Source organism: Delphinapterus leucas, chromosome 10, assembly GCF_059928025.1.
Source record: "Delphinapterus leucas isolate spDelLeu-1000000601 "Yukka" chromosome 10, BTC_Dleu_Yukka2, whole genome shotgun sequence".
Lineage (NCBI taxonomy): Eukaryota > Metazoa > Chordata > Mammalia > Artiodactyla > Monodontidae > Delphinapterus > Delphinapterus leucas.
The window spans coordinates 23,182,897-23,209,257 of NC_143138.1; the positions used below are offsets into that span (position 1 = coordinate 23,182,897).

Sequence of the window (26,361 nt, forward strand, 5' to 3'; positions counted from 1 at the left end):
CATCATACGATGAATAAAATAGAACACAATAATTAAGAAAGATGTATCCTCGTTCCGGCTAACAGAAGCTTTACCAAGTGACCTTCCATCACCATTATGTTACTCCTAGGTGTAGCTCATTTCCGAAAACACACAACGACACCACTGGTAAACATTTGGAAAACACTCCAGATAATAGTGGGCAGTCCGTGGTGAGAAAAGTCCAACTAGGCCCACAAGTCGGGACTCCTTCCATTCCCACCGCGGACCGAGATAAGCGGGAAAGTGAGAAGAGCCCCGCCCTCTGCAAATGCCCAGGACCAGAAGACACCTAACGCCGCCTCTCACTGTCGCTGGGTTCTGAGGTAACCGAGGGTCCCACCGAAAGAGCGAGGAGCAAAGGAAGCACAATGGCGCCGGGGCCACCATCTTGGATGGGGCCCCCCGGCTTCCCTACCTCCCCCCGAAGTTTCTTGATCTCGAGGGATGCAAGTGATGGAAGTAACAACCCAATCAGACTCCAGCGACCAGACCATAGCCTGTACAAGGGTTATCAGGAGGCCGTGCGACAGGATGGCCGCAGAGAAACGCAGATGGAGGCGGATGGTGCCGAAGGCCAAAGCTTACCTGAGCAAGGCGAAGGCGTATGGCGGCGGTAACAGCGACGAAGGAAGGAATCTGCCTTCACTTCCGGTTCCCGGCTTCCCTCTACCCCGGCCTCCCGCCTTACGACCGCGCAGACGTAAGGAACCGGAAGAAGGACCTTCCACGGTTCTACAGTTCCGCGCGCTCTAGGGTTGCCTTTAGAAAATGCCTGTGTGGAAAAAAAAATTTTTTTAAGCCACTTCTAACTCCTCCGCTACTACCAGTAACAAAAGGCATAAAGGAAACTAGCATCCTCCCCATTGTTATCTTTTTTCTCTTGTCCTGCTCTTTTCCACGCCTCTCTCTTCATTTACGTTCTTGCCGCACAGGCTTTCTCTCTGGGCACCCCTCCGTGGGCGCAGGAGGACCCAAGGTGGCGGGATTTCGAGTTCCCACGGGGTCCTTGGTCCGGTAGTCAAGGTGACCTGGGGACGTTGGCGCTGGAGCTAGGGAACGATCGGCCCCAGGTGTGGGAAGTGAGTCGTGCTCACGAGTCCTAGCCTACCCTTTCACCAGCCCTGGAGCCGGTGGACGGCATTTGCCTAATGTTGGCCGAGGTAGCTGATGCCTTAAGAGTCCTGAGGTTCGTGGGCGTGGGCTGGAATCAGGAAGGGGTTCTGAATCCACTGAGTGGGGGACAGGGTCTAGATTCTGCCCCAAATGTTAACGATAAACGCTAGGGCTTGAGAGTTAAATAACTTTTTATAAGTGTTGTTAATTCTACCGGAATGTGCTTAGCCCTGCCCCCAATAGACCCTTGGTTCAGCCTGGATTTTTTTTCCTGAATGAAACATTTGATATATCTGGCCCCGCTTTTGTATGCTACAGAAGTCAGATGTGACTTAACAAAACTGACAACAGACGTTTGGCCCTTTACCTGTTATCACAACCATTTAACACCAAGGTGTACCATTATTCCCATGCTATATCAAGCAAACAGATTCAGAGAAATAAAGCAACATGTCCAAAGTAATACAGCTAGTAAGGTGACAGAGCCAGGATGTAAACACCTCTCTATTCTCTACTGTATCCTGACTCCCTGCTTAAAGAGTCTGGTTAATAAATACACACTACAGATTACCTCACTGGTTCAAGTGCTTGGTGAAGTAGGCTCGTTTTCTGTGGCCAAAAGAAATAACAGGGATCCAAGGATGATGTTACAGAAGCGCAGTTTTTCAAACCCACAATATCAATCTTTTTCAACAGTATTTATCAACTGCCTGTCCTGTGCCAAATGCTATCCTGAGATCTGGGGACACAGCAGTGAACAGCCCTGTCCTCACAGAGTTCACATAACGGGGGAGACAACACATAAACATGTCAAGTATCAATAGGTGCTATGAAGGAAAATAAAGCAAGGTAAGGGGCAGCATGCTTGTTCCTACACCCCAGCTGTTCTCTACAGTTACCATCTATAGTCCTCAGGTTCACAAAGGAGGAGCCACGTGTTTCTCACTTTAGAGAAAAAATAATGTACCATTTGCTTTTGTTTCTCAAAGCTCCAACACCTTTTAGGTGTTTGGGGAATACATAAACAAGGAACAAGAGTGACTGAAAATGAGAAATGATGAAGCAAAAGGAGGCTGATTCCACCCAGCAATTGATTTGCCCATAATTATTTTATTGACACTTTTTTATTGTTACAAAGGGAAAGTAAGGTGTTGAGGATGTAGAAAGGAAGGCCATGCATCACTTTAGATCTCAGGAAGCAGTAATAAGCATCTGATGGGTCTTTGGGGAAACAGGAAAAGGGGGAAATCCAATAAAGAGAAAGACCAACTTAAGAGAGACAAAAAGAGAGGCTAAGAAATGCAAACATCTTCCTGGAACCACAGAAGAGAGGCTAAATGAGGCCATGATTTAATCTATCTTTTCAGGGATAATAAGGTCTCTGGGGAAAGAGAGGTGGGAAGAACCAATTTTTTAGAGAATTTCTAGGGTCACATAATGAATGAGTAGAATTACAAAGCCACAGACAGAAGTGAGAAAACAGCTATGTTTAAGTTTTGGTAGGTGGGCAGAGAGTAGTAATAATATCACAGGTTTGCCATTTATTGAATCACAGCTACTACATGCTGGAAACCATGCTAAGCTCTTTATAGAATGATTCCTAACCAATGCAACACCCCTGCAAGGTAGGCATTATTATTATTATTCCAACCTTGCAAAGGACACTGGGGTTACAGTTTAAGTAGCTTGTTCTTGTTGCCCAGCCAGCAAGTGGCAGGGTCAGAAGAGGGACCCGAGCCTGCCAGGCTCTGAAGTCAGAGTGTTTTCACATCCCTACTTCTCCATGCTACAAATTTCACAGAGGGGCTGGGTGAGGGTGACTTGGCAGTTTCCAAGCTCCCAGTGAAAGAACAATAAGGAGATTCAGGTCTGAGCAGGATATTTATAAATTTCACAGGAGAATTATTGGATCCTGCTTTCTAGAATTTCTAGGGAATGCAAGGGAGAGAAAGGATTATGGTGGGAGTTGATTTTGACTTGGGGATTTCTTTGCAGGAGGGAACTGGCAGGAGGAGTCAGGCCCTAGGGTGGGTCCTAGGCAGCAATCCGGTAGTTGGGGTGGACCTGGGGCCTGACGTCACAGACCATGCCAAGAAGCTGGGCCAGGACACGTTCGCGGCTTCTCTGCTGGGAGCTCTGCATGCCCTGCACCTGGCGCCTTGTAGCCTGCTCCACCTCAGCTGACAGATTCCCTTGGGAGCCCATGGCCTGGGGGGTGGGAGAAAGGGTGGAAAAGAGAAAGGAGAAAGCAGAAACAGAGAAAGAAGCATCCACGCATGTGGAGGGAAGGGTCCTGGAGCAAGACCAGGAAGAAAGGCCCTCTCCAAAACCACTCCCATCCGTGGAAATATCTAGACACTGAAGAGACCAACATAATGCCCTCTCCCCTAAGACCTGACATGCAGCATCACCCTACAACAGACCGTACCATCCCCACCACCTCACCACCCATGCCCATAAAACTCGGCCCTCCACCCCAAATATCATCATACTCTACAGAGACTGTGGCAATCCCCCCACTTCCACAAGCCGTACAAGTCCTTCAAAACTCCTAGACGCTCTTACATATCACAAAGCTTGACCAATATCATGGTCTTCATCAGGTCCCCTTCAGCCCTTTAGTACCTTATTTTCTTGTGGAATCACCCTGTACACACCTCACCAGATATACCCACCAACTTGCACCCTGGGGTCCCGTCCCAGCCTCCCCCACGACTCACTGCCTGCTGCTTGCTCTGGAATTCCTGCTCTCTCTCTCTGCGGTATTGCTCCACTTCCATCTGTGCCTCCTCCTTTGCCTGCTTCAGACGCCGGGCTTTCCCTGGAGGCAGGAGAAAGGACTGAAAGTGGGGGTAGACCCCACACACACAAAACGTGAGAGCAGGGGTCAGTCCCTCCCAAAAAGTTAGTGCCTTCTCTCAGCCAGCCAAGAACTAGATTCTGACACCCACCCATTTCTTCCCTCCTAATAAGCGCCCCCAGCCTCCCTCCCCCCGCCCCACCAGCCTTGGGTTATCCTAAGGACTCAAATGTTTTCTGTCCTTCCACCCCCAATTTTCTCTCCAGATTCCTAAGGGAGAAATGAGGAGACTCACTCTTTCTGGCATCTGCCACCTTCTCAGCCGCCCGCTTCTCGGCTTGCAGGAGCTGCTGGATACCCTGGGACTGACTGGCCATTTCTGTCGTTACGACCGATGCCGTTTCGGAAGCTACCAAGGTACCAGATGGCTCCCCCTTTTCCCCTCCCCCCACACCGCCTCCTCCTCCAGCTGTTTGCTGCAGCCTTCCACTACCCCTGGGTCTTAGTGCTCCCCTTTTCGCTCAGCCTCCTGCACCGGGTGTCTCCCCCAAACTGATCCTCCCATTGATGGCTGGTCCTCCTCTCCCACCTCTCACTCTGGCAGTATCCAGAAGGACCGCCTGGGGGCAGCAAAGACCAGGTCCAAAGCTGCCTGCTAACTTCACAGCAGGTGCAGGGCTTTCCCAGTCGGAAGGTCTAGGAATGGGGGCAGGGGCCGAGAAGAGACGAGTATTTGAGAGAGAAGGAGGCATAGAGGGATTGAGAATGGGGTGAGGAGGTAAGGAAATTATCACGCGTGGTGTGTTGGGAATAGAGTGTGCTGGGCTTCTCTGAATTCTTCCAACTTCTTTTCCTTTTTCTCCCTCCCATTTCCATCTCCTTTTTCTACACCTTTCCCAATTCCAAATTTCTCCATTCACCTCACGTGCTTTGTCCTGCGGTTGTTTTCCTTGTCTTTTGCTTCCTGTGTTTTTCTCTTTTATGATCTGTCCCTTTCTTGGCCTCACTGTGGTTTTGATTTTTCATTTTCATTGTGATTTTTATCCTGTCTTTATCTCCCCCGTTTTCTCTCTCTTCTCATTTTTTCGCCTATCACTGAACCATCTCCTCTCTCCTCCCAGTAGGGGGAAGCAGGGTTAAACCTCCAAAGAGCCCTTGCTCTTCCTTTTCCTCGTCTGTCGTCCAGTCTTCCGGTTTCAGACGGACCCTTTATCTTAAGTTCCCTAGTTTCCCCCCGGAGGCTAAGGCCAAGGAAACACCTCCCGCCCCCTCGGGGAGGAACGGCATCCGGTAACGCGCCTCACAGTTCATTTCCGTCCTTTACCTGCGTCTCGGCTTGCGCCATTTCCGTCAGTCTAGAGTGTCTCCGCCCTTCCCGCCTCCCTTCCTCGGAGCGTCTTAAACACAGGCTTCGGGCCTACTGCTCCGGGGGTACTTAGGGGGCGGGGGGTAGGTCTGATGAGTAACCCCTCCCCCCAAGTCCCAGAGGGAGAAGCCTCTACATCTGTCTGCCGGGTACATTATATTCAATTTCTAGATCATTATTTGAAATTGTGACTTTTTAAAATTCAGGTTTCTATTGATAAAAATTTCCCCCATCAGTTTCTATTTGTCTTTATTATATAACAAAGTCCTTTATTAAAAATTTACCTGGACTAATGAGCCTCTAAGTAATCATTTATCCTTTTCTCAAATTTCACATTAAAAAAAAGTGACCCCAGCTCCCCTCAAAATTGTTTTCAAACCTATCACCTGGAAAAGGGATGAGGGTTAGGACTGGCCTCATCTCTTGCTGAAAATGTAAGAAGAAATGGGGAACCAAAGGGAGAAACAGAGGGAATATCAGAGATGGAGGGGGAGGGACCATCCAAGGCTGGGGTCCTGACTGCTGCCTGTTTATCCTTCTTCCTCAGCCCAAGAGTTCCATGGCCTCCACTTCCCGACGCCAACGCCGAGAGCGTCGCTTCCGTCGTTATTTGTCTGCAGGACGGCTGGTCCGGGCCCAAGCCCTCCTCCAGCGACACCCAGGCCTTGATGTAGATGCTGGGCAGCCTCCACCACTGCACCGGGCCTGCGCCCGCCACGATGCCCCTGCCCTGTGCCTGCTTCTTCGGCTTGGGGCTGACCCTGCCCACCAGGACCGCCACGGGGACACAGCGCTGCATGCTGCTGCCCGCCAGGGCCCTGATGGTGAGTCTGCTTCGTGGGGAACAAGGTCATGAGCAACTGGTGGGGTGTGAGATGAAGGCCAATGGTTGAAAAATAAGCTAGTTATTTGGTCATGGGACTTAGGGAAATAGTTGACCAAGTTGGCTTGTGGCTGTCATTTGTGCCTTTACATTACTGAGCTACCATTGTCTGAAGAGCCCAGCATTCCCCAAACAGCAACTAGTATTTAAATGACACATCTCTCTAGATTAGTAGCTACTTTGTCTCTTGACTGGTTGTTTGCGTATAGTGTGAAAAGCAGGATAGAGGGTACTCTCTGCAGTTACATTGCCTGGGTTCAAATCCCAGCTCCACACTTAATAGCTGTGTATTCTTGGCAAGTTTCTAAACTTGCCTGATGCTTCATTTGCCCATCTGCAAAATTAAATAACAGCAACCATTGCTGTGTGCCAGACACTTCTCACAAAGCAACTCATTTAATCCTCACAACTACCCTATGAAGGTATAAGTACTAACATCATCCCCCATTTCTCAGATGAGGAAACAGCACAGAGAAGTTTAAGTACTTTGCCAAAGTCACACAGCTATTAAGAGCAAGGGTTGTATCCTAGGCAGCCTAACTAGACTGCCTATGCTCTAACCTGTGTGATACTTTATAGAATCATACAGTAATAATGCGTGTGTTCAAAGCACCCATGCTGTGACGTATGTTTTGAGAATCAGCTGACACAGTACATAATTAGAGCACTTGGCACATGATAAACACTCTAGATACTGGCCATTGTTCCTGTGGTTATCAACAGACCCATACTCTTTCACCCACAGTTCTGAAACTCAGAAACACTCCGAGAACCAAACATTTTTCATCAGCCTACCACCAAACTCATTTGGTAACAAAACCTAACATAAACTAAAGCTAGGCTGTTTATGATGTTTTTATCCTACTGATGTCAGTATTCATATGTTTCACTGCAGAAACATTCATGTGTTTGGTTACTGGGGCTACCCAGTCTCTCCCGGGCTATATAATATACAGTGTACAGTTGTCCCTTGGTATCTGAGAGGGATTGGTTCAAGGATCCCCCTCCCAAGATACCAAAATCCACAGATGCTCAAGTCCCTTTTATAAGATGATGTGGTATTTGCGTATAGCCTACAAACCATCTTCCTGTATACTTTAAGTCATCTCTAGATTACTTAAAATACCTAATACAATGTAAATGCTATGTAAATAGTTGCAGGCAAGCAGCAAATTTAAGTTTTGCCTTTTGGAACTTTCTGGAACTTTTTTTTCCTGAATATTTTAGGTCTGTGGTTGGTTGATTCTGCGGATGCGGAACCTGAGGATATGGAGGGCCAGCTATATGTATACTTTCAGATCAGCTCTCTCAAATCCCCCAACATCTGCATTCTGGAAAGCCTTTGATATTGAGGGTTTCACATGGGGACTTGTTGATACATTAGTGGCAGCAGAGGCAGCTCTGCAGAGGTACAGCCCTCCTAGGAAACTAACAGGTGAAACCCCTTTCCCCTTTTAGAGATTTTCCTTCTATAGTAAGAACATTAGATGAAAACCTTTAGGTTGGGATGAACAACCTGAACTCAGTTTGATTGCTCTTATCATCCCCCAGCTCCCCACGAATATACAGGAACCTCACCCACATCCCCGAAACCTCCCCCATATAGTCAAAAATCCCCTTTTCTTTAATTTCCCTAACATAAGTGAGATAGGCTGCCCTGTTCAGATTTTTTTTTTTTTTAAACTGAGAACAAAGAGAGGAGGTTTACAAAGCGCAGGCACCTAACTCGACAGTGGACATTGTACATGGCAACAGAGCAGAGTGCCCTGAGGCCAACTTCAGACCCCATCCAAGCTCCAGCTCTGCCACTTACAGGCTGTGTGACAGGGACATGCAGCTTAGCCTCTATGAACCTAATTTGCTTCTCTAAAATGGAGGTTGTGGCGAGTAAGTGAGGCAAGCATTTGGCAGTTTTGGTCCTCACTGGATGATAAGTATTGTTATTTTTATTCTTGTATTATTCAATTAAGGCTTTTTAAGTAACAGAAATGTCTCTTACAGTATGGTAGGTGCCTCCTTCATTGTACTGAATTCTAAGAAGCATGTGAGAATGACATTATGGTTCCATTTACAGATGAGGAAAGCAGGGCCTAGAAGGTTCAGGACCTTGTTGAAATCTCACCTACACTCAGGTCACTCCCAAGCCCTCTCAGGCCTCCCTTCCTCCTGGTCCCCTGCCAGCCCTACCACCAGGTGGCCTTCTAACTCCTTGGTAGAAAGGCCTGTCTCTAGAGACCACTCTGCCTTAAAATGCAGGTATTTCCCTTGAACAGATGAAATGACCCAGAGTCTCCTGGGGGAGGGTAGGTTCCCTTCAGTTTCCATGTTCAAGGGATGTGCCAGTTCACGCTGAATTGGCTGGGCTGGGTTGTCACACCTAGTGAGATGCCAGTGAATGGCCACTACCTTTGAGGCTTTTGGTAACACCTCATGGGGAAGTAGTCTTAGCTGTCAGAGACCCCTGTATAAACACACCTTAGTCCAACAATAGCCATTCTCTACATACAGCAAGAATGAGTGAACATTGAGAAACGGGGTCGTTTTCTCACAGTCTTTGCAAAAAGATTAAGTCCAAAGCCAGCTTGTGTGTTTGTTTTCTTTTTTTTTTAATGTAACATTCACTGCACCTGTGCCAGCACAGTATTAGACATTTCCCATCCTTTACCCACTTTGATCTGCTCAGTAGAAGTAGGCTGTGGCCCTGCTTTGCAGATGACTGAGCTGTCCGGTTTATGTTCTCTTTGCTTTCCAACCTTACGTCCCACGGCGAGCCCACAAACCCGAGACTCCTGCTTCGTGACTCTGTCTTCAGTGACCCCAAGCATGTTTTCAACAAACATGCTTGTTCTTTTATCTGCCTCTTGCCCGTCGCCTTCCTGTCCGCCCTACTAAGTTTTCCACCTTGCTAGATTATTCTCCCTTCACAGCCCAGTGTAAGTCCCCACCTCCTCCTGGAAGCCCTCTCCAACCACCCCGCCCACTGTTACCTTTTCTTCCTGTGTCTCAGTTGTCACTTAATATAAACTTCTGCTCTGGCATTTTTAAAAAGTGTTTTGTGCCAATTAGTATGAACATCTCATTAATGTAGAAATCATGTCTCATTATGGGGAGGACAGTGCTTCCATCACTAAGAAGTGCATTTTTACTCCACAAAGCTTTTTCTTTCACATTTACTTTTCCCAATATAAAAGTACAACATGTTAATTAAAGAACATAAGGGAAAAGTTGATCTATACTGCTAAATTGGTGGTAAAGTTGGTGTTTCAAATCACTGGAGGGGGTGGTGGTGAACTATTTAATAAACAATACTGGACCATTTGTCTTCTCTGGAGAAAAATAGTCTTACCTTACACCTGACTTAAAAGTAAATTACAGCAGATTAAACACCTATATGTGACAGGAAATGCATGGGAGGGTTTTCCCTGGGGGGAATAAAACTTGGAAAACAGTATCAAAGAAAACTTTAGCTTTATCTATGATTTTTTTTTTAAGGAGTTGCAAAATGAAAATATATTAACATACCTTATGGTAGGAATAGGGTTACTTATCATACTATACTTTGTACTTTTTTCCTTTTTTTTATATTTCTAGAAATATAGTAGGAAAACACACAAGGGCATAATCTTGGAGTGGAGAAAAACCTTCCTAAGAATGAAATAAAGTCAAAAGCTGTAAAATGAAAATATTGATACAGATTTAACTACAGTACAATTTTGAAAAGACAGATGGGAGAAAATAGCTACAATATATGTGACACAGACACAAAGGGTTGGTATCTATACTATATAAAGAGCTCTCATATCTACACATATAATTTCCAGGGGAAAGTAGACAAAGAATATGAAATTTTTCATTAATAAAGTCATTTTTTTAATCTATCAGATGGGCAAAATTTAAAGGGTTGGGGATATTCAGCTTTGGTAAAGGACAACACAGGCACTGATATATTCTTTTTTTTTTTAACTTTGATAATTACCTAGTTCATTTCAAGAGTAATTGAATAATATTCTTTATCGCATATAGAAAAAGATTCCTGAAAGTGATAAAGCTATAACCTCATCAGGTGCTCATATATTCTTGATGGCACAAACTTTTTGAAAGCAGTTTGGCAAAATTGCACATGTCGTTTGACTCAGAAATTCCAGTTCTGAGAATCTACCCCACAGAAGTACTGTAAGGAGTCCACAAAGACACATACATAAGACTGATCATTTTTGAAAACAAAGTCTTTCTGTTGGGGGTGTGAAGATTTGTTTCATGCACACAGTGGAACACTACACAGTCATAAAAAAGAATGAGGTAGACTGTGTATACTCCTGTGGAAAATATAAATGAGGTGTTAAAATGAAAAAAGCAAGTTGCCAAACAACATATAGTAGTATGGTCGCATAACTGAAAAGAAATTGTGCGTTATGTGTTTATATAAACCAAGAGAAGACTAGAAGGGACCACAGCAAACTGTTAACAGTGATTAACTTTATTCTTTAGTCTTTAAAAAGAAAAGAAAATTTCATATTAATTATGTCCCTTTCACATTAAAATATCAGCTAAGGTTGAAGGAAAGCCACCCATAGTCTACCACCCAGAGACTAGAATGTTTACATATTTCCATCCAGTCTATCTTTTTCAAGCATGGGGTTTGGTCTCTTTTTCACAGAGCTGTGATTGGATCCTATGTACAGTTTTGCAGCCAGCTTTTTCCACACACGAACATAATTTTTAGTGGCTATTTAATATTCTGTACCAGATTTTACTCATGATGTTTTATAGTTGGAAGCCTTACCCCTTAAAACCTGTGAATTTAAAAACCTTCCACCCACCCTCACACCTGCTGTGAGCCCTGGTGGGATATAAGCCGTTGAAAGACAAGACCAGGTACTTGCTGGGAGGGACAAGTTGGGAGGACTTGTGACAGGTCACGTCAGTACTAAAGAGAAGCACCCCCACCCCTCCTTTTGATGTGGTTTGGGTTGGATGACGCTCAGGTGTGCCAGAAGATGGGTGGGGGCAGTGGACCTTGGCCAGCCAAGTCTGGACCCTTCTATCTTCTGCTTTCCTGGCAGTGACAGGACAACCCTTCCTCTCACTCATCGTTTTGCCAGGTAGCCAGCATGTTCTAGCACCACTGAATAAAGATCTAAAGACTGCCGGCCCACTTCTTCCTGCCGTAGGGAGAGAAACTAGGTCCACAGGAAGGGAGGGTGCCTCACTCATCTTCCTCTGTCCTGAGAGTGCAGAGGTGGTTGGCGACCATGGCAGGTGGCAGGCTGGCCAGGCGTAGGGTGCTGGGTGGGCAGTGAGGAGAGCAGCATGGCGCTCAGCTGATGCGTTGAGGTCAGGGCTCAGGAAGAGGGGAGCTCAGGAATGTCAGTCCCTCTCCTATTTCCCCCCAGCCTCCTGTCAGCCAGGCCCTGAGTGGAACCCTCTGTCTCAGCCCCGTTCCCCTGCCCTAGGTCAGCAGTCATTTGGAAAGAGTTTGCTCTGCTGCTGGGAACATTTCTATGGCTCAAATTCATTACTGGGCTGGACTCTCTACCTCTCCGTCCCCCTCCCAGCATCCCCTGGCTAAGGCTGGCTGAGAGAAATGCCCCTGAAAATATTTATCTTATGCAGCTTATTGAAAAGTGATATAAAGAAAAGTATTAAGTATTTGTATATTTAGAATGGTACAAATCAGGGTGTTCAGGTATTTTCCCAGTCTGGAGAACATAGTTTTGGGTGAGAAACACAATGAGAGGCATAAAGTGACAATATTTTCAAGCCAAAAATGGAATATATAGTCAAAGGGTTTTGACATCACCCTAGGTGGCTGGAGGCAGACCAGAAAATGTCATTGACATAGTAGAGCTCCCAGGACACTAAATTAGTTTGTGAAGACGCAGGTCGGTATATTTTAAACTACCACACTTATCACGCATGTGGTTAAGTATCAGTAAATATTTGTCAGTGATGGTGATTTCCTAGCACCCAGGAGGCATCCATGTGGGCAACCCTTCCATTGCTCTAAGACCAAGAGAGTAAGTAACCTGTAGGATTCAAGATGGCGGCCCTACCAAGGAGTGAGAGTTCCAGCTAACTTTTGCTCACTGCTCTCCCACAAACAGCCTACACGGATTTCTTCCTGCCACTGCTGAGTCGCTGTCCCTCTGCCATGGGAATAAAGAATAAGGATGGGGAGACCCCAGGGCAAATTCTGGGCTGGGGACCCCCCTGGGATTCTGCTGAAGAGGAGGAAGAAGATGAGGCCTCTAAGGAACGGGAATGGAGACAGAAGCTGCAGGGAGAGCTGGAGGACGAGTGGCAGGAGGTCATTGGGAGGTTTGAAGGTAAGGAATCCATTTCCATCCACAGCCGCCCTTCTTCCTCACTGGCTGCTTTTCCTACACCCACTCCACGAATGCTCCCACTGGCTTCCTATGGTCCCTTCTTCTGTGCTGCCCCACCTCTCTTGCCTGTCACCTTCTCATGGCCTCCCTACGACCACCACCTCCCACCCTCCCAAACAGATGATGCTTCCCATGAGACCCAGGAACCCGAGTCCTTCTCAGCCTGGTCAGATCGCATGGCCCGGGAACATGCCCAGAAGCGCCAGCAGCAGCGCGAGGCAGAGGGAGCCTACCGACCCCCACGGGCTGAGGGCTCGGGTCAGAGCTGGCGGCAGCAGCAGGAGGAGCAGCGGCTCTTCCAAGAGCGAGCCCGGGCCAAGGAGGAAGAACTGCGTGAGAGCCGAGCCAGGAGGGCACCGGAGGCTCCCGGGGATCGAGTGCTGGAGCCAGCCAGGGCCGGGCCCAGGGCAGAGCACCCCAGAGGAGCGGGGAGGGGCAGACTCTGGCGCTTCGGTGATGTGCCCTGGCCCTGCCCTGGCGGAGGAGACCCAGAAGCCATGGCTGCAGCCCTGGTGGCCAGGGGCCCTCCCTTGGAGGAGCAGGGGGCCCTGAGGAGGTACTTGAGGGTCCAGCAGGTCCGCTGGCACCCCGACCGCTTCCTGCAACGATTCCGAAGCCAGATTGAGACCTGGGAGCTGGGCCGAGTGATGGGAGCTGTGACAGCCCTTTCTCAGGCCCTGAATCGCCATGCGGAGGCCCTCAAATGACCCCAGGGAAAGAGCAAGAAACTGCAGGAAGTGCAGGGAAGTAAGAAGGGTAAGGTCAGGAGACCGGTGCTGAATGGCAGAGGATGTGGGGCGGGAGCAGAACTTGTAATGAGCAGGGGTGGGGGGATGCGGGCCACCACCACTGCTCCTTGACTCTGCCATTTCCTAATAAGACCTGGTTCCACATCTCACTCCCGGTGTCTCCTCTGCCTTTGTCCATCACTGTGGTTTTCATCACCCATAACATCTCCTTTCCCACTCCACCTGCCCAAACCCACAGCTCCTGCACACCTGCACCATGCACGCACACCCTAACTCGTGCCCTCAGCTGGAGACTAGGAGCCCCCTGCTTGCCTGCCCACCCGCCCACTAGGGCGGCCCTAAGAAGGCCCAGCTTGCCCTCCAGTCTCTCCACTCCCTACACTGGGCTCCTCTCCACTCTTCAGTCAGCGGTTGGAGAAATAGATGTGAACAGAGGCGAAAAGGGGAACAAAACCAGTTTCCCTCCCCTCCCCAGCCAGAACCACATCCTCCTCCCCACTTAACACCCCCTTCCCCCAACACAGGGCTTTCCCTCTGCTGAGTCACTGAATGATGTGAATTGGGGGCAGCTGGAGCTGGGGGACCATGAGGAGGCTGTGGGAGGATGGGAGATAGAAGCAGAAAGGATGGAGGAAGAGCCCTGTGGGGCAGTGGAATTTCGGTTGCTAAAATTAGGAGCAGGGGAAGGAGGCGGAAAGGGCCAAATTATGTAACCTGGGTTGTCTGTTCTTGGGCAACCAGGGATCCACACCCGAGGCCATCCCTCGCCTCTAGCTTCTTAGTCCCGTCTCTCGTCCTCTAGGGCCCCGATTCTCGGCTCGCTCCATCGAGCTTCTGCCCCCATCCCAAACCTGGGCTTCATCTCTGGGCAGCCCAGTCTTGGCCTTCCAGATAAACATCCCCTTTTCCTGAGGTTGAGGAAAGGGCCTGGAGGGCAGAGGGAGAGGGTCCAGGATTCCCAGGGCGTGGGGTGGGGGAGGGCACCCTCCCTTCCACTGTTCATACTCAGTCCCCACCTCAGCTCCCGGGAACTGGGGTAGGGAGTTTGCAGACAGCACCAGACCCCACCGTCACCAGCAGGACACAGCAGGAACTCAGCAAAGAGAAAGGGCAGGACTAAGGAGAGTACAGGCATGCGCTGGCACGTGCACAGTCTGCATGTTGTCTGCATCAGAGAATCATGAATCAGAACTTATTTTTCAGGTTTGGAATGGAATGCCGGTCTACACAGGAGAATCCCAGGAGTGGAAGTGGAGGGCAAGAGGTGACAGGGAGGGGAAGCTTCTGGAAGCATGGAAACATGGGGCGGGTGTGAGACCCTTGAAGAAGACAGAGAGCCAAGAGGCCCCAGGTCTCCGAGGGACCAGGCGGATGTTCAGGGGGCAGGAGGAGGAAGGGCTGGTGAGAAAGATCCTGTGAGAGGAAGCTGCTGTGATTCAGAGAAGAGACTGCGAGCTGTGAGCAACCCAGGCGTCCGGTTCCTCTCACAGGCCAGAGATTTCGGAAGTGGCATGCAAAGAGCTCAGGTTGGGAGTGGAGGCGGGGTTGGGGTTAGGACCCCTAAGCTGGGGGTTGAGAGGTAAGCAACAGAAAACTTTGGTGTCCAAATTTGTTCCTTCATCCAGCAGACTTTTGTCTGGTTTTTGAGCACATCATTTGCCCTTCTGCAAGAGTCACATAAAACTAAAGCAAAACAAGCCCTGATACCTGGCCCCCCAGACCTCCCTCTTCTCAACGTCTCTCCCTGGTGTCTGGCCCCCAGCCCTGTTGGGGGTTCCCCTGAGATGAGGGCTGTTCACTTTCTCTGACCACACGGTTTCCGCTTCTGTGTCTCTAATTTCCTAGGCTGATAAAAATACTGAACCCTAGAGGCCCTGGCTTCCTCTGACCCCCTGGGGCCAGGCGGCAGGCATCCTGTCCTCCATGGTGGGGGTGGGGAGGAGGAACCAGGGATCCCCAAGGGGTGACTCAGTGCCTACCATGAAACACTGGGGAGGTAGGAGTGTGCATATCTCGCTCTCTAGACCTGGAAAGAGGAATCACTTCTCAGAGGAGGATGCGTTGGGGTTCAGTTAGAGAAATGGGATTGGGAATGAGACCGGTGAGATTGAAGAGGGTCAGTTGGGGGATCGGGTTGGGGCAGGTTTGGATTAAGTTAGGAGAAGGGTCTGGGAGGGACTCTATTCAGTGCAGTTCAGCTGAGCATCAAATAGCCCAAAGATAAATGCAAACTCTGTTTCAAGCTTGCCATCCGATGGGGGAGGCAGGCCCATACCTAATCAACTGACTCAAGGCACGCTGAGTAAAAACGAGTAAGGTACAGTGGATGTGCAAAAAGGGGAAGGGGAGGTGGATTCCAGCTGAAAGCACCTGGGGGTCTCTGAGGGAGGAGAAGGCATTTGATGAATGGGTAGGATTTCTGTGGGAGGGGGAGTGGAAGGGCCCCAGAGAGGAGTGAAACAGCTTGAGCAGAGGCCAGGAGTCAGAAAACAGGAAAGACAAGTGTCCTGAGGTAGATGAAGCACAGGTGTGAGGGAGCATGTGCTGAAGAAAGGACACAGAATGTCCAGGTAAGGGATTTGGACCTTATCTGTGGGCAGTGGCACTGTGACAGCTGTGAAGAAGAGGGAGTACAGGGGAGTGCTGCAGGTGTACAGACAAGGAATAAAAATAGCTGCCATTTTGGGGGGCCGCATACTATGTGTTAACCATGTCAAGCCCTTTTCCTAATGTCAGAATCCTGCCAGCAACGGTCCAAAGGGGAGGTGGTGGATCTCCATTATACAGATGAGGAAACTGAGGCTCACAAGTGTACCATAGCTTGCTTAAGGTCACACAGCTCAAAAGTAGTGGAATTAGCATCAAACGCATTTTACTCCAAAACTTGTGTACTTTCTACTTAGGTCCCAATAACTCCAAGTGGCGTTAAAGGAAGGAACAGATTTTATAAACTGACAGGGATAAGTCATTAGGTCATGCCAACTGATTGGATGGTGGGAGTGAGGGAAGAGGAGTCTTAGATGACTCCCAGTTTTGAGCCAAGGGCATAGGAAAGACGATGATACCCTAAACCAAGGAGGTGTGTGGCTAAGGGGAAAATGAGTTAATATCAGACATACAATCAAATTTTTATTAAGCACCTGAAAGAAGCAGGGTGCTCTGCTAGGCAATGGATATGAATGATATAAAGTCACTGCCCTCATAGGGCTTGCAGTCTAACGAAACAACATACAGACAAGGACCAACTACATGTGATGACAGGAGGTGCACCTGCTTAGAGTAATAAAGTACTCAAGAAAGTCCTGCGGAGTTTGAGGTGTTAGCATGACACTCAGGTGGAGATTTCCAGTGAGCAGGTCTGGAGCCCGACAGAAAAGTTGGGGCTGCTGGAGGCATAGGTTTGGGCATCATTCCTTTTCCAGTAGAGATGGAGCCTCTGAGTGGACAGGATCCCCAAAAGAGGGTGACCAGAAGAGGCTTGAGGATGATCAAAGGAAGAGGAACCAATAAAGGAGAGAGGTTGGGGGAGCAGTCAGAGAAGTAGGGCAAGGGAGAGGTATGCCAAGCAGAGACTGGGCGGCCACATCTGATGCTTCAAAGAAGTCTAGTAGGTGAGAGTTCAAAAGATCCTTTGGGTTCAGGAGCTAGATGATTACAAATTTTGAGAAAACAGTTTCCACTTACCAGAGGCACAGAAATCACTTTACGTAGGTTAAGGAATGAGTGGGAGGTGAGGAAAAAGAGGTGGTGAGTACAAAGGCATAGAATGGTGAATACTGAAGGTAACAGTATCATCTCTAGCTCAACCCACGAATTTTACAGTGAGGAAAATTTTACCAGTTCCCGAAAAAGTGGTTAGTTAGGGGGCTAGTCTCTTTTGAGACATCACACAGAAAAGGAGGATGAGAGGTGGATGGACATTTAAGGGAGAAAGTCCAGGGAAGGCTTTTTATTTTCAAGAAATAAAGTTGAGTACGTAAAATGAAGGCGCATGAAAAGAGAAAGATACTGAAGACAAAAGAAAGGCGGGAAAGAGCATGGTAAACATGGGCAAGTGGGAAAGAGTACAAAGAATCAGCCTTGGACAGGAGAAAGAGTCCTCTGAATCAAGAAGAAAGGAAAAAGGAAACAAAGTGAAGGGAAAAGAAAGCAGTAAAGAGATCCACCTTGGATGGCCTTAAGTTCAATAAAAAGATGATAGCGTCACCAACTGAGAGTAAAGAGGTGAGGAGGCGTGGAGATTTAGAACATCACCTGCAGGAGAAGAACAAGGGAATCAACAAAGATTAGGGATCACTGTGGGCTTTCTGAGGTTAGATGGTCAGGATTAGTCGTAGGCCTCTTATGAGGACATGACTCTCCTGCAATGCTTGGCAGCCTAGGAGAAAGACCCAAGAATGAGACCATTGAGTTTACCCAAATCAAGTTTTTCAAGATTTTCTTGATAGAATATCAGGAAGGGAATGAGAGATGAAGAAAAACTTATCTAGATATACAAGTTGTTAAGCACATGGTAGAGATGTTGGTGGAGAAGATTGTGCTGTGAAGACCAGAAGAACGTGGAAAATGCAAAAGGCATGGACTTCGAGAGAGGAGGAGGTTATCAATGATGCAGAGGGGAGAGAGGAGAACAGTGGCCTCTCTTCTGCACCCCCCCTGCTCCTAGTGATGGGTGTGGAAGAAAGAGCAGCCTTCACCAAAGAAGGAACATTATTAGGGAAAAGCCAGGTTTCGAAGTACCAGAGGAAGTTGCTTTCAAAAGTGAAATAGAGGATTTGAGGAGTTCCATAGAATACTGTGAAATGGATTGGTAGAAACATCCTTTGTTGGGTAGGGAATCGGATCCAGGGAGGTTAAATCCCAGTGAGAGTTCAGAAGGAAACTAAGTCTGGAGGATTTTGCTTCTGGAAGCAAGAGGCTGCTGCTTCTGGAATTTAGGATGGGAGCTACACTGCATTTATCCTGAGGGAAAACAGACACTTTGAAGGCATCTTAGGGGGATACGTAAGGTAAGGTATCTCTTCCAATTCCATGGCTCCCATTGTTGACTCTCTAGTTCTCACATTGCCTCTGAAATCTAGACTCATATATACGACTGCCAAGTGACATTTCTGGGCAAGGCTTGAATATTATCCAAGACTTGGATGTCTGTCCAATAGGTTTAAACTTAAATCCAAAATTGAACTTCTGGTTCTCCCATCCCATCAGAATCCTGCTTCTCTTCCAGTCTCCCCGTCTTCTACCCCACCACCATCCATCAAATCCATCATCTGGTCCTGTCAATTCTACCCATGAAATATATCCCAGTATATCCCAAATTTGTCTACTTCTCTCCATCTTCATGGTGGCCACCATCTTCTCCCCAGGATTACTGCAGTTGCCTCCTAACTGGTGTCTCTGCTTGCAGTGTTACCCACTACAGTCTAGTCTAAACACAGGAGCCACAGTGATCTTTTAAAAATGTAAATCCGGGCTTCCCTGGTGGCGCAGTGGTTGAGAGTCCGCCTGCCGATGCAGGGGACACGGGTTCGTGCCCCGGTCCGGGAAGATCCTACATGCTGCGCAGCGGCTGCGCCTGTGAGCCATGGCCGCTGAGCCTGCGCGTCTGGAGCCTGTTGTTCCGCAATGGGAGAGGCCACAACAGTGAGAGGCCCACGTACGCAAAAAAAAAAAAAAAAATGTAAATCCAATCACCTCTACCTCAGACCTCCCTCCCTCCTCCCCCCACACCCACGCAACATGTGCACAACCTGACACCCTCCAGAGCTTCCCATGGTTGAGTAAAATTCAGGTGCTTTACTCGTCCTTGCAGGTCCCTGCACGATAGGGCCCCTGCCCCTGCTCCCTGACCTCATCTCCCACCTCTCTCCCACCCTCTCTGCTCCAGCCACACTGGCCTCCTTTCTGTTCCTCAACACCCTCAGCTCATTTCCACCTTCCGGCCTTCGCAGTAGCTGTTCCCTTTACGTGGAATGATTCTCCCCCAGACCTTCACTTGGCCACTCTTGTCATTTGGGTCTCAGCTTAAAATGCCATTTACTCAGAAAGGACTTTCCTGACCACTGTGTCTAAAGTAGTTCCCTGCCACTCTTATCACATGGCCCTGTCTTATTTCCTCATAGCCCTACTAACTGCCTTCTTCTTCAGTGTGTTTCTTTTCTGCCTTGCCTCACTAGAGTGGAAGCTCCACAAGTGCAGGTACCTTGCCTGTCTATCCCTACTGCCTGGAACAGTGCCCAGCACATACATAGTAAGCTCCCAATAAAGACTTGTTAAATGGAGGCATGGATGAATAATGGGGAAAAGCAGGATAAAGCTCAACTTTAGGTTTGTGGTTCAAGTTGAACTTACATTTAGAGTCAGGTTTAACTATAGGGTTAAGAATGGGGATGAGTTAGTTCCAAGATTAGCTCTAGAAACAGGGCTGGGTTAGTTTAGAGGATAAGTTTATTTGGGGGTTCATTTATTGAGATGTTTAGATTTGAGGTTAGGGTTGAGTTTGAGTTGTGATTTGGGTTGAGGTTAAATATGGGTTAGGATCAAAGTTGATATGTAATCCCACTTCAGGTTTTGAGGCTAGGTTCAAGTTTGAGACTATTGTCATTTCAGCCTTATTTGGAGGGCTCAGAGATTTCACTAGTTTCTCCACAGAGACCACTGTAGAAACTGTATATCCCTTGGTTTGGAGCACAAGACTCCAGTCATCACCCCTCCCACTCAGGGAAAGCCCCAGACCAACTGCTGGCCTCCTCAAGAAAGAAACTGAATTTCACACAACCTCCAAAACTGAGATTGAAACCAAGATTGGCCCATCTCAAGGAGCATCCTTCAGCACATTGCAAATGCCTGTGACACGGAGCTTCGACCCAATTCTCACCCTTCATTCCTCTCTGTCTCTCATGTCTCCCCATCACTTGTCCTCACCTTCCCCTTTTTTTCTTCAATGCCCCAGTCTCTCTCTCTGACCGAAGTTTCTCCGTTTCTCTCTATTTCTCACCGTTAATTGCAACACCATTTTACATTTTAATATAGCCGAGTTCTCCTAGTCAATGGGCTCCTACCATTGGAGAGGCAGAAAGAGACAGCAGGAAGAAAAAGGGACTCCAGAGAATGAGGGACACAGAGGAAAGGAAAGGAGCAGGGACCAAGAGGGAGGCCAACAGTGACACAAGACACAGTGAGGTTAAAAGAAACAAGATGAAGCCAAGATAGAGACAAAGGTATTTAAAAGAGGCATCTGTGGCTACCCTTCTTCCGCCATCACGTCTGGTCAGCCACCAAGACCTGTAGATTTTGCCTAGAAACTCTCTCCTCCTCTTCGTTCTCCTGCTACTGCCTCGATTTAAATGCAGGCTCTTGTCACCTCCTTGCTGAGTTGTTGCAAACCCCCCCTAACTGTTCTCCACACTTGTGGTTTCCCCTGCAGACCCCAACTCCCATTTCTCAATTCATTCTTCATGTAGCATCCAGACTCATGTTTTAAATATACCAATCTGGGTGGGTCCCTCTCTCACTCAAAACTTTTGGTAGCTCCCCATCACAATTACAATGAAATCCAAACCTCTTTTCTTGGTTTTAAACCTCTCAGGATGTGGTCTCAGCTTACCTCCCAAGCCTCGTCTCTGTTCCTTTTATGTGTGCTCACTTGCACAGGTTAGTGCACTTCATACTCTCTTTTACCTCCAGTCTTTGCACCTTCTATTCCCTCTATCAGGAATGCCCTTCACCATCTTTGCCTTGATACTAATGCCTGAATCACCTCTCCCCCAGGCCAAGTCTGATGGCTTTACTGTGGGCTGCCATAAGCCCACTGTCACGGAACCCACACTAGTCTTTGAGCTCCCAGAGGTCAGGACGCTCAGTAAATGTTTGTGAAATAGAGAGGAAGCTAAAGAGATGGAATGAAGGAATTCCCTGGTGGTCCAGTGGTTAGGACACCGCACTTTCATTGCCGTGGCCCGGGTTCAATCCCTGGTCAGGAAACTAAGATCCTGCAAGCCACGAGGCACAGCCAAAAAAACCCAAAGAGATGGAATGAAAAGAAGTAATAGGTTCGACTAGGAAGGCATGAAAGGCAAAGTTGCAGGGCCTCAAGTAGCGGGGAGGAAAACAGAACTAGCTGATACACACCCTGAATATCACTTATGTGCCACAGGACACCAAGACACCTCAGGAACTTTCTGCCCAGTGCAACAGAGGGAGGGCTTTAGTTTCCATCACCACCATCCTCAGCCCCAGCCCCTCCAAAAACCTCCAAATGAAAGCATAACAAGCTAGTAAGAGGAACAATAATATGTGAGGGGCCAATTGTTATTTTCTCAAGCTCATGAAATGTGACTAAAATCATCTTTAGAAACCTTGCTTTTTTTTTTTAACCTGCAACCTGCAAGCTAAGTGAAAACTCCTCATGTTCAAGAACATTCATATCAAGATTTTTCATACTAGCCAAAAACTAGAAACGAACCAAATGCCCATTAACAGAAAAATAGATAAGTAAATTAGAGTATATTCACACAACATCACATCACAATGAAATAAAAATCACCGATGCACACAACAATATACATGAATCTCACAAACATAACGTCAAGAGAAAGAAGCCAAACACAGATGAGTAGAGTCTGTGTGATTTCATGTATATGAGGCTCAAAAGCTGGAAGAACTAATCTATAGTTGTAGAGGTCAGAAAGTGGTTGGTTATCTTTGGAAGGTATGAACTGGGAGGGGGCACAAGAGAACCCTCTGGGGACCTAAAACTATGTTGAACTGGATGGTGGCTACATGGCTATAAACAGATGGAAAAGTTCATCAGGCTGTCCACTTAGGAGAAGTGCACCTCACTGTACCTGAGTTCTGCATCAATAGAAGGGGGAAATCCTTAATGATTTTACAACAGTGTATTGGCTTTACAAGTGCAGCTGCAAGACAAGTCCCTTTGCTGTCCCCACTCTGCCCTAGGTCACCACCCTTAAGCTCCACCTGTGTGGAATTCTGAAGCATCCCCTGTAGAGAACTTTAGCAATTGCCACATTCCTTGATCCTGGAATGTGTTTGTTTGGGGTTATATATATCTGATCTGTGGAGCCCACTTGAGGTTGGGATGAGGTGGAGGGCATCCTTCAGCAGTGAGACAAGACCTCATCATACATGAGTTCATGGCTCATCGTGAGCTGAATCTTCCAAACCAGAACACTTTTGAGAGTAAAAGGGGGTCCATGAATATTTCTACCAGGACAACAGGCATAACCCAGGATGTACCAGGCAGGAGGGTATATAATGGAACTTTTGATATGAAACCTTCCAGGCAAACTGGAAAATACACACACTGGGACAAGTGTGACTTGAGTCTCTGGGACAAGGACAGGGGTACAAGAGGAGGAAATGTGCACAGAGAGAAGCCTGTAACCAGCCAAGGGTGCAGAGGTGTTATACATAATTGCTCTTCAGGGAACCGGGCCTCCAGCCCACGCCCCAGCTGCTCCCCTTCTCCTCCTCCTCTGAATTTACTGTCCCTTCTCTGGAACTCCTAAGCCTGACCCCCGCTCCCTGGGCCTCCCAGCCCACGGTTCCCCTGACCCCACTCCCTTTCCCAGAACTCAGTCGTCTGAGCCCCCAGCCTGCGGTTCTCTCCTAGGCCTCAGCCTTTCCTGCCTTCGACTGAAACAGCAGCATCTTCTAAGCCCTGGGGGCTTCCCCGGGCCCCAGCCCCGGCCTAGAACCCGCCCGCCGCCTGCCACGCTGCCACTGCCGCTTCCTCTATAAAGGGACCCAGGCGTCCCGGCCAAGGGCACCGCACAGCAGGTGAGACTCTCCCACCCCATCTCCTTGGGCTTCCCCGGCAGTGAACTCCTTCCCCCGGGGCGTTCAGTCCCTCCGACTGGGCTTCAGCCCCTCCTGCACCTCCTGCTTGGGCCTGGGCCTGGGCCTTGGTGGGTTTGGTTTTGGTTTGTTCCCCTCTCTCTGACTCTTTATCTGTCAATCTCTTTCTCTCTGTCTGTGTCACACAGTCTGATCCCTCTCTGTTCCCTTCTCATCTCTGTTCGTCTCTCTCTCTCTCTCCCCCTGCTCACCTGGGGTTTCCCTGACTGCATCTTGTCCCCTTCTCTGTCTGTCGCCCCGTCTCTCAGGGTGGCTGTCTCCACGGGCAGGAGGCCCGTCTTCCGCATCGTGCCCCGCCCCGCTCACTGTCTCTCTCCCTGCAGGTTCTCCCCATGACACCACCTGGACGTCTCTACCTCCTGAGGGTGTGCAGCACCCCCCTACTCCTCCTCCTTCTGGGACTGCTGCTGGCCCTGCCGCCCGAGGCCCAGGTGAGGCAGCAGGGCAATGGGGACTGTGTGGGCAGCCCAGCCTGACCTTGGGCCTGAGGACCTCTCTGACTCTGTCCTCCCCTAGGGGCTCTCTGGTGTTGGCCTCCCACCCTCAACTGCACAGCCTGCCCATCAGCACCCCCCGAATCACTTCACCCGAGGCACCTTCAAACCTGCTGCTCACCTTGTTGGTAAACATTCACCTGCCCTCCTAGACATGTAGCCCCCAGCCCTCCTCCCATCCCCCTTCAGGGACCCAAGCATCCCCTCCAGCTCACCCCCACTCCCACTCCCTTCTGTCCTCCCAACCATCCCCCAGGAACTCAGTCCAGCACCTGCTTCCTCAGGGATTGAGACCTCTGACCCCCAGGTCCTTGACCGCCATCCCTTCTGGCTTTCCCTAGGAGATCCCAGCACCCAGGACTCACTGCGCTGGAGAGCAAACACGGATCGCGCCTTCCTCCGCCACGGCTTCTCTCTGAGCAACAATTCCCTCCTGGTCCCCACCAGTGGCCTCTACTTTGTCTACTCCCAGGTGGTCTTCTCTGGGGAAGGCTGCTTCCCCAAGGCCACCCCCACCCCTCTCTACCTGGCCCACGAGGTCCAGCTCTTCTCCTCCCAGTACCCATTCCACGTGCCTCTCCTCAGCGCTCAGAAGTCCGTGTGCCCAGGGCCACAGGGACCTTGGGTGCGCTCGGTGTACCAGGGGGCTGTGTTCCTGCTCACCCGGGGAGACCAGCTATCCACTCACACAGATGGCATCTCCCACCTGCTCCTCAGCCCCAGTAGCGTCTTCTTCGGAGCCTTCGCTCTATAGAAAAATCCAGAAAGAAAAAATTTGGTTTCAAGGCCTTCTCCCCATTTTGCCTCCATTCTGACCACTTCAGGGGTCACCACACCTCTCTTTTGACCATTCCATCAGTCTCAAGTCTTCCCCCGTTCTCGGCACCTGGAGCTTCCAAAGAAGGAACTCTAGGCACCCCAGGGGACCACACCTTCCTGAACCACCCCGGATGCTCGGCTGAGGACTTCAAGCCTGCCTGGAAATGCCCACCCAGAGCCCTTCGTCTGCCCTGCCCGTCTAGGGGGCCTTGCCCTGGACATGGAAGGGGAGCTGACACATGAGGGAGCTTGAGTGGATGACTGGGGGCAGGGAGGGGGGTTATTTATGAAGGGAAAAATTTTTAAATTATTTATTTATGGAGGATGGAGAGAAGGGGGACGGCAGAAGAAAGAGATAATACACCCAAGAGACGAAGAGTGAGAGGGCGTGGGCACAAGGATGACCTAGCAAGAGAGAAAAAGAGTGGGTCTGAGGGAACAAGGGGCTCTGGAAGGAAGTGAAAGGCTCCTAAGAGCCAGCCATTGCCTGACTGGACACCCCACGAGGAGACGTCTGACCCTTGATGGAGCCCAATAAACCTCTTTTCTCTGAAATGCTGTCTGCCTGTATCTGTCTGTCTGGGAGGGGAGAATTCCCCAGATGTCTCTAAGGAATGGAAGGAGGACAGGAATCAGAGGGACAGGAGCTGTGGGCGTACAGAGAGGCCTAAGGGGCTCTGGTGAAATGTGGTGGCCTCGCAGGGGTGGGAGGAGATCAGAGGATAAGCTGAGAAGACAAAGGAAAGATGCAGGTCCAAAGTCTGGAGGAGTGGAGGTCGGGGAACCCCTGAGGAATGGGGGTGACAGGAGGCTTCTGAGGAGCAGTGACCACACTGAAGGGTGTTTGTTTGGGACTGTGGAGGAGCAGCATGAGGCCCCCGGAAGACGTGGCCATGCCAGGGCCCTGAGGAATGGGAGAGCCTCCAAGGCTGGGGGACTGGAGAACCCAGGGGACGTTTCAGGAGACGCGGTCACGTGCAGGGGCTCTGAGGGCCAGGGCTGTCTCCAGGAAACTGGAGGGAGCAGGGAGTTCTTTGCAGATACATGGCCACACACAGGGACTCTGAAGGGTGGGGTCTTCGTGCAAAAATTGGGGCATCACATGCCCTTGGAAGTCAAGACTGAAACCAGCACCAGAGTTTTGCTGAGTCCCGGGTCAGAGTGAAAGGAGAAGGCCTGCCGTGGTGGGGTTCGTGAATTCCCAGCGTCAGTTTCACTCCTCTGGGGCTGTCCCAGGCTTGTCCCTGCCATCCTCTGCCAGTCCTTGCAGAGCCTCAAGCTTCCCTTCCTCCAGCTCCTCTTGCCCCCAGGGACCGAAACACACATCTCGGGACCCAGCACAGCTTCCCCCAAGTTTTCTCTCCATTAAGGACTCAGCTTTCTGAAGCCCCTCCCATTTCTAGTTCTACCACTACCTGAGTCCGGTCTGGAAATCAGAAGGAAATAGGCCACAGAACTCATCCCCCAAAGAAATGGAAACAACGGGAACTGGGGGGCACGGGGAAATGGGGTCCAGCCTCCAGGGTCCTACATCTACAGCAGTAACTGGCCCAGGGAGCCCCCCTCAGAATTCGGGTGGGTAGGGTAGGAAGTATCCTTGATGCCTGGGTGTCCCCAACTTTCCAAACCCCCGCCCCCGTGATGGAGAAGAAACCGAGACAGAAGGTGTAGGACCCGCTACCGCTTCCTCCAGATGAGCTCATGGGTTTCTCCACCAAGGAAGTTTTCCGCTGGTTGAATGAGAGCCTTTCCCCGCCCTCCTCTCACCCCAGAGCGTATAAATGCAGCTGTTTGCACACCCAGCCAGCAGAAGCTCCCAGAGCGAGGACACCAGGGGACCAGCCAGGAGAG

General features: G+C 49.4%; 3 protein-coding genes and 1 long non-coding RNA gene across 7 annotated transcripts in view; 2 read left to right on the top strand and 2 right to left on the bottom strand.

The window, feature by feature from the left end:
• NFKBIL1 (NFKB inhibitor like 1) lies at positions 1–13,788 on the top strand. Of its 4 annotated transcripts, none has more exons than XM_022566105.2 (5): positions 1–1,983; positions 4,201–4,351; positions 5,848–6,124; positions 12,288–12,509; positions 12,690–13,788. In XM_022566105.2, exons 3-5 carry the CDS (start codon positions 5,860–5,862, stop codon positions 13,274–13,276), a joined length of 1,074 nt encoding a protein of 357 aa, XP_022421813.1. In that variant the 5' UTR covers positions 1–1,983; positions 4,201–4,351; positions 5,848–5,859; the 3' UTR covers positions 13,277–13,788. The 4 variants fall into 4 exon arrangements, with proteins under 4 accessions (XP_022421813.1, XP_022421812.1, XP_089774692.1 ...); XM_089918566.1 differs by lacking the exons at positions 1–1,983; positions 4,201–4,351 and adding exons at positions 5,111–5,449; positions 5,647–5,734; XM_022566104.3 differs by lacking the exons at positions 1–1,983; positions 4,201–4,351 and adding an exon at positions 4,606–4,712.
• Positions 825–5,879, bottom strand: ATP6V1G2 (ATPase H+ transporting V1 subunit G2). Its single transcript, XM_022566110.3, has 3 exons — positions 4,230–5,879; positions 3,855–3,955; positions 825–3,342 (listed from the first exon to the last, which is right to left on the bottom strand). The coding sequence occupies exons 1-3, from the start codon at positions 4,309–4,311 to the stop codon at positions 3,169–3,171; spliced, it is 357 nt and encodes a 118-aa protein (XP_022421818.1). The 5' UTR covers positions 4,312–5,879; the 3' UTR covers positions 825–3,168.
• LOC111170661 (uncharacterized) overlaps positions 10,640–26,361 on the bottom strand; it is a 16,489-nt gene continuing 767 nt past the window's right edge. The window contains exon 2 of the long non-coding RNA XR_002643474.3: positions 10,640–24,439. This is a non-coding gene — a long non-coding RNA (uncharacterized LOC111170661). The remainder of the gene's footprint in view (positions 24,440–26,361) is intronic.
• LTA (lymphotoxin alpha) lies at positions 20,421–26,254 on the top strand. The gene is made up of 4 exons (XM_022566108.3): positions 20,421–23,119; positions 23,521–23,628; positions 23,714–23,819; positions 24,033–26,254. Exons 2-4 carry the CDS (start codon positions 23,530–23,532, stop codon positions 24,443–24,445), a joined length of 618 nt encoding a protein of 205 aa, XP_022421816.1. The 5' UTR covers positions 20,421–23,119; positions 23,521–23,529; the 3' UTR covers positions 24,446–26,254.